This window comes from Xyrauchen texanus, chromosome 14, assembly GCF_025860055.1.
Source record: "Xyrauchen texanus isolate HMW12.3.18 chromosome 14, RBS_HiC_50CHRs, whole genome shotgun sequence".
In the NCBI taxonomy this organism is placed as follows: domain Eukaryota; kingdom Metazoa; phylum Chordata; class Actinopteri; order Cypriniformes; family Catostomidae; genus Xyrauchen; species Xyrauchen texanus.
In genome coordinates, this window is record NC_068289.1 from 871872 (window position 1) to 879803 (window position 7932).

Below are 7932 nucleotides of genomic sequence, written 5' to 3' on the forward strand. Positions count from 1 at the left end.
ACTAATCCAATCGCAAAGATAGGCAGCATCTCCTGCACTGCCATCTCTATCCGTATTCCTGTTTACAGGAAGGACGCCAACCAGAACAAGCCAAAGAGGTCTAACATATGGATAAAGCCAGTTGTTAGCATTCTCATTCATCTCAATGGCAGCTGCTTGACTGGTGCAGCCCATCCAGAAGTATGCGATTTAAAATCTGACATTTGCTCATGGGCACTCCGTTCCAAATGTAGGATTTTTGAGCCAGACATCTAAATGCCATGTGACTAATGTCTCTGGAACTGCAGGACAGTTACTTCCTGACATACAATGACTAAAACCTTTCACTGGCGACGTTTCTGAGCTGTGACGTCAATATCAACAGACGGGGGATAATAAGTCAATTTCTCCATTTTAATTGCCCTTGCCTGCCAGATCATCTACTATAATATAATATTTGTGATTTAAATGTTCCTTGCTCCTTTATTTCATCAGAATACATGGGTGTTTTTGAATGGCTGTAACAGGCTTGTTTCAGCTGGGGCTAATTGGACCATGTTAACCAGTCAAACATTAACCCCTCGGGACAAGCGGCCCAAGTTGAACCGCAGTGTGCAAATGGCTGCAGGATCCCCGATTGACAAACTGCACGAGATGATCACGAGTGCTCACAAGCATTCTGTCTCACCATTTTATCTTTCCCCTCTCTCTTATATTTTCACCTGGAGTTTCAGACACTTTCACAAGCAACTTTGAATTCCCTCGGCACAGACTCGGCTTGAAATTTTTAATCAAAGAATGTCTTGATATTGGAATGAATCCACATCTTTTCTGACTTTTTGGTCCAGTTATAGACATGGCTTAGTTTTCCCTCCCCTCGGATGAGTGTTATTGTCCGTTAGAGGACTGCCTACCGCTTCTTTGGTCTCGACGCGTGGTGTGTGTCCCTATCGCTGCGGTAACAGACATGCAGTGCCGCAGTTGGGTCGCTGGGATAATTAAAGGTCAATTAGCAGCGAGGAGAGCCAGGCCATCGCTAATGAGACATGCTACAGGAAGAGAGAGCCGTGGGAGGCTTGAACGTAGGGATACGTAGTCTCATATAAACAGGCATTAGGGTGAAAGACACACACACACACACACTGGATGGAAACCGCTAATAATAATTTTCTGACTCCGTATATGTGTTTTGTTTTCTAGTGTAAACACACTTAAAATAAGATACATTTGGTGTGGAAGGTTATGGGTTCGATTTCCAAAGAACATGCATACTGATCAAATGTAAACCTTGGATGCACAGTAAGTGTCTTTGGAGAAAAACACATTCATGTAAACATTGAAGCAAAATGACAGGAACATTTGATAGGGACAGTTCACCCATTTACTTTCATGCCATCCCAGATATGTGTGACTTTATTTCTTCTGCAGAACACAAACAAAGATCTCCGCTCTATAGCTCAATACAATGCAAGTGAATGGTGGCCAGAACTCTGAAGCTCCAAAAAACACATAAAGGCAGCATAAAAGTATTCCATAAGACTCCAGCGGTTAAATCCATATATTTGGATCGAAATAATAGATGTGGGTGAAAAACAGAAAAAGTCATTTTTACTATAAATTTGATATGCAAAAAACTAAAAGAGAAAGAAAGAAAGAAAGAAAGAAAGAAAACATCACTAATGGGGTATTGCTTTTAATTAAGTGTATTTTTGCAAATGTACCACATTGGTAAATAGATTTTTTGTTGCTTTAAGCATAAAGCTCACATTTTGTTACATTTCTCTGAATACAAGACTTAATATCATAATATAATTGTCATTGAGTTCCTGGAGCTGGTAGAGAGCGAGCAACGGCAAGGTCATGGGTCGAACTCCCAGGGAGCACATATACTGATGAAATGTACACTCACTGGGCACTGTATTAGGGACAATGTGGTTCTAATAAAGTGCCCGACATGGTCTTCTGCTGTTGTAGCCCATCCGCCTCAAGGTTCAACATGTTGTGCATTCTGAGATGCTATTTTACTCATTATAATTGCACAGAGGGGTTATCCGAGTTATAGTAGCCTTTCTGTCAGCTCGAACCAGTCTGACCATTCTCCGTTGACCTCTCTCATCAACAAGGCGTTTCCGTCCATAGAACTACCGTTTCACTGGATGTTTTTGGCACCATTCTGAGTAAACTAGAGATTGTTGTGCATGAAAATCCCAGAAATACTCAAACCAGCCCGTCTGTCTCCAACAATCATGCCACTGTAGAAATCACTGAGATCAAAATGTTTCCCCATTCTGATGGTTGAAGTGAATATTAACTGACGCTCCTGATAATCGCATTCATTAGTAGGGGTACAGGTGTTCCTAATAAAGTGCTCAGTGAGTGTATTCCTTAAATGCACGTTAAAAGGGCGAACAAATGTATACATTTATATTTTGCTTCATGGATCTTATTTTATGGATGTTTAGATATTTTAACAGGAAAGCAAGACAAAAATATTGATAAACATCAAGCAAATGACTTTCTACAGATCTATAGGCATGATAATAAAGGTGTCAGGACATATATAGACAGTTGTCACAAGCTAAAAGCACCAGAGAACAGGTGGACAGGAATTGAGCTTACACAGCAGCGAGCCACATTGAGTGGCTGGACACACACACAAACTCAAAACACAAAACCGATGTCATGCTGATAAAGCCACATGTGCTCAGAAAGAGTATTAGAGGTATCCAGCAGTCTGTGAAAAGCGATTTTCACAAAAAGGGTTTGCGTGTCCCACAGAGTAAGGGCATTGTTGGTGTTTCTAATAAAAGGTTTGTCATTTAGCTCTTCTGCAGTGATTGACAGTCCGTGACCTCAGCAACAGAATCCCAAAGAGAGAGAGAGGGCATGAAATATTCACACTAGCGGGCTAACAGGATGGATATGACTAATTATGTTCACTGTCCCCGCAGATGCGACTGCTGTCTGTAATAGAAAAGGTCAATTTGAGTGTCTTCACACAGACCTGTATGTGATTTTGTGTGACCGTGTGACACTGTGTGTGAGAGAATGTGTGATTGGATTGTTTGCTCTTTGTTAAAGGAACAGTTCAACCCAAAATTTCCTCATTTACTTGTGTTTTTCGATACCCATATGACTTTCTTTTTTCAGTGGAATTCTCATTTCTCATACAATGAAAGCATACAGTAACCAGACAAGCCATTGAGACTTTGTTTTGTTGTGAAAAATGACTGAAAGAAAAGAAAGAAAGATGCATAAAATTGCCATAAAGTAGTCCAAGTGAGCTGTGCACTATATTCCAAGTCTTCAGAAGCCATACAGTTTCCATTTCGGGGTTAATTATTCCTTTCATTCTTGTGACACAAACACATACACGCACGCACGCACGCGCGCACACACAGACACGCACACACACGGGCATGCACACACAGACACGCACGCACACCCACACGCGCAGGCACACACAGACCCGCACGCACACAAACGTGCAGGCACAAACAGACACGCACGCGCACACGCGCATACACACAGACACGCATGTAGGCATAAGCACGCACGCACACACACGCATGCACACACAGACACGCACACACACGCGCACACACAGACACGCATGCACACGCAAGCACACACAGACACGCACACACACGCACGCACAGACACACGCGCATACACACAGACACGCATGTAGGCATACGCACGCACGCACACACACGCATGCACACACAGACACGCACACACACAGACACGCACGCACACACACGCGCACACACAGACACGCATGCACACGCAAGCACACACAGACACGCACACACACACGCGCACGCACGCACAGACACACACGCGCATACACACAGACACGCATGTAGGCATAAGCACGCACACACACGCATGCACACACAGACACGCACACACACAGCGCACGCACACACAGACACGCATGCACACGCAAGCACACACCGACACGCACGCACACACACGCGCACGCACGCACAGACACACACGCGCATACACACAGACACGCATGTAGGCATACGCACGCATGCACACACAGACACGCACACACACAGACACGCACGCACACACAGACACGCATGCACACGCAAGCACACACCGACACGCACACACACACACACACACACACGCGCACGCACGCACAGACACACACGCACACGCACCATGCACACACATACACAGAGCAACAAGCATCATAACCTTGATGCATCTGTCACAGCTGAGAAATGATTCCATTTAGTGGATACAGAAGTTTATTGTTGTCTGTTAGATGTACTGAAGTGCTGTGGGCAGGTGTTCAACAAATATCGACTGGTCTGTCAGTGTTTCTAAAACAACAAAATAGACAAAGTCTTTCTTTCTTTCTTTCTGCATATAAGTTTATCTGTTTTCTCTTCCTCTTTCTCTCTGTCTGTCTCTCTCTGTGCATTGTGATGGTTTGGTCGTATACGTGGTACGCCCGATATCTTTGTGTATGTACATGCCATTATACATGTCATGTGGTCATATATCTGTGTGTGTGATTGGGACCGTTGCCATGTCGTACATGTATGCTCGTTTATGTACGTTTGGTGGATAGGTTATTCATCCCGACGAGCCATGCTGCAGCAGTTACACGGCGTCAGTATGTACTCTCACGACGAACATCACACCACCACCTACTCCTGGAGCGAGAGAGGTAAGGAGAGGCATTCAAGGGTCACACGGTCGTGACCCCACGACCTCTCACCCTGTAGCGTCCTGTCTCGCTCCGTCCTGTTCTGTGGCTCATAGTCGCTTGGTTAAGACCCCTCTTTAAATTATGTTTAGAGTCTTCACCTTGCCCTTTACCTTCAGATTTGGGATTGACCCTATACAGTAGCAGCTGAACATTATAAAGATGTCTGCTTTGAGTTTCACACCACTAGTGTTGTCGGCTTGTAGTTGTCTGTCCGTCACCTGCGCAGTTTCGTCCAAGATGAGGCTTAACCTGTTTCACGGAAACTGTTTCTATATGTTGAATGAATGTTGTGAGGTCATTGGAATATAGGCTGTTTTTAAATATCCTAAATATGTGGTTACAGCCTTGAACAGTACTGATAGTTATGTAATAACTAGGGCTGTCAATCGATTATATTTTTTTAATTGAATTAATTACATGATGTCCCAATTAATTAATTGTGATAAATCGCATATACAAATATTTGCTGAGAAAGTCCCTCATATAACAATAATTCAATATATGATGCAATAATTATACATAGTTATCTTTAAATATTAATATAAAATATTCAGATCATTAAAATGTGTTACATTCTTGTGTCAGAAGAGTTCATCATTAATAAGACAGAAAGTGTCTTTATAATACAATGTATTGATTATTACCATATTATTGATCATAAGTCAATCATTGACACACAGTTCACAGTAATCCATTACACAAGTGAATTTATCAATCAGAGATTTATTATGAGGGCTTGTTTAAGGACCGTCAATGTACACCTGCATCAGACATGCTTGTGTAGCGTCTCGGGTGCGTTGCGTCATAAACATAAATATTTAGGTCACTGTGTTAAATATAGTTTAATATTATAGTTTAATACTTAAAATTTTGAGATCTCTTAGTTTGGATTTGCGCTCCATCAAGTGTTTTTTGAACACAAGAACGTAACGCATGTTTGTGTTGTGTCTCCGCTGAAGAGTTGTTAATGTTTTCATCACTGTATAAACTTTGTGTTGCTCACACAGCTGAAGTTTCACTTACTGCCCTCTGGTGTAAACAGGTGGTACTACAAGCTTGAATTTCTTATTACAATCCGGAGGCATTGCCATTAATTGCGTACATTTTTTTAACCCGTTATTTTTAATCAAATTAATCGCACTGAATTAACACATTAAATCGACAGTCCTAACAATAACATAAAAGGCATGTTAAGATTCTCTCTACAAATAATTAGACACTAGTCAAGTTATAATATTGTCCAGGATTTTCTAAGTCATTCTAAAGACATATAACACATCAGTCGAGAGACTGGATGTCACAGAAGATATGATGTAATGACACCAACAAATCATAAATAAAATATACAATTTATCACATCTTGCAATGAAAGCATCTTTGCCTGGATTGTTTTCTACAATCTAACATGAATTCAATGGCAAGTTTATGTGAGAAAGAGAGTTTTGTCTGAATAGATGAGTGAATAGATACATCTTGTGTGTGTGTGTGTGTGTGGGCCTTTTGAATATGCAGTAGATGTGAACCTGAAAGCTATTCAAGGTCAACCGAATTTTAAAGTCGCTGAAGCAGGCGTGAATGCGTTTGGAATCGTGAGATTGTAGGTTGTGTCCTCTTTGTGTGAATGTGCAATTAAAATAACTACATGTGCGAACATGCAAATGGGGGAAGTGCGTTCTCAAACCTGTGTGTGCTCACAATAGATGTGTTTGTATGTGTGTCAGCCCGCATGTATGTTATTTGTTCTGTTTGTTTCAACGACATATCTAGTTATATCTGATCTCAACACTGCTGTATTTGTGTCTTCACACAAATGAAGTGACTTTTTTTCTATGCTTTCTAAAATCAAGAGCTCATTCTTCTTTAAAACAGCAAAAGGATTGTCCTTTTATCTCAAGTCCCCCTTTTCTCTTTTTCTAAATCTATTATCGTTTCACTCGCTGCGATTCTTCTTTCTCTTTTCCGACTCTTTCATCTGTCCTCACATTTCTCTTCTGCACACTGTCCTCTTCTGCATTCTCAGAGAGTCGAGAAAACTCGTTCAGCCGTTCTCGGAGCTCTAGCGTTTCCAGCATAGACAAGGAAACAAAAGAGGCCGTAACCACCCTGCAGTTTGCGGAGTCGTACAGCCGTAAGTCAGACACCTTGCCCACGCCCTGCCTGTGGGTGGGAACGAGCCTGGGCCTGGCGCTCATTATCCCATTGTCCATCCCTACAGATGAGCAAGAACGCCAGGAAGACCCCGTTACCGTGGCACCTACAGGTGAGACCCCACAGGCTTTCATCTATTTTATGAGGAGCTTGTGCTCACTTTGGTCAAATGCGAAGCTGGTTAAAGACAGAATTATAGATGCCCATACACTGATATATATATATACACACAAATCTTTATTGCTTGCAACATTTCGACTTCTTCAGCCTTTATCAAATGGTAAATGGTCTGCATTTATATAGCACCTTTTTAACCTTAACAGTATTCAAAGCGCTTTACACTGTGACTCATTCCCCCATTCACACACACACTCAGAGCTGCATGTAAGGTGCTAGTCTGCCATTGGGAGCAACTTGGGTTTCAGTGTCTTGCCCAAGGACACTTCGGCATGTGGAGTCATGTGGGCCGGGAATCAAACCACCAACCCTGTGATTAGTGACCGACCCGCTCTACCACCTGAGCCACAGCCACCCCTGTTGGTAGAGCAAACACCCCTGCAAACACCACTGTTAAAAATAAAATTCCTACTGACAAAACAACAGAATAAACGACTAGATGAGTAAGTAAAAGGTTCCTCTCTGTAGGTTTTTTCATGCTGTTTTATAAAATAAATTATTAAATTTGAAAATATAACGTAGTGGCTTTTATTTACAAAACGCGCCTACTTTGGTCTTGGATAGTGGCGTCGTGGTGGTGGTGGGGTAGTGGGCTAATGCACATAACTGGTAATCAGAAGGTTGCTGGTTTGATCCCCACAGTCACCACCATTGTGTCCTTGAGTAAGACACTTAACTCCAGGTTGCTCCGGGGGGATTGTCCCTGTAATAAGTGCACTGTAAGTCCCTTTGGATAAACGCGTCTGCCAAATGCATAAATGTAAATGTAAGTGATGACATCTGCAGCCCATTCGTGTGAGCTCTGTTGTCCTGATGGTGCTCATCAACAGTAAATCAACCTGAATAAATATTTGTATGGATAAATATTAGTGTGCAGACATCTACTCTTTTCT

At 42.2% G+C, this 7932-nt stretch overlaps 1 protein-coding gene across 9 annotated transcripts in view; it reads left to right on the forward strand.

The window, feature by feature from the left end:
- Positions 1 to 7932, forward strand: part of LOC127654653 (syntaxin-binding protein 5-like) — a 184760-nt gene that overhangs the window by 164795 nt on the left and 12033 nt on the right. For 5 of the 9 annotated variants that reach the window (XM_052141891.1, XM_052141892.1, XM_052141895.1 and 2 more), the window contains 2 exons: positions 4574 to 4672; positions 6735 to 6974. In XM_052141891.1, coding sequence (XP_051997851.1) covers positions 4574 to 4672; positions 6735 to 6974 — 339 coding nt within the window. The remainder of the gene's footprint in view (positions 1 to 4573; positions 4673 to 6734; positions 6975 to 7932) is intronic. The other 4 variants (XM_052141894.1, XM_052141899.1, XM_052141897.1 and 1 more) reach the window with 1 other exon arrangement.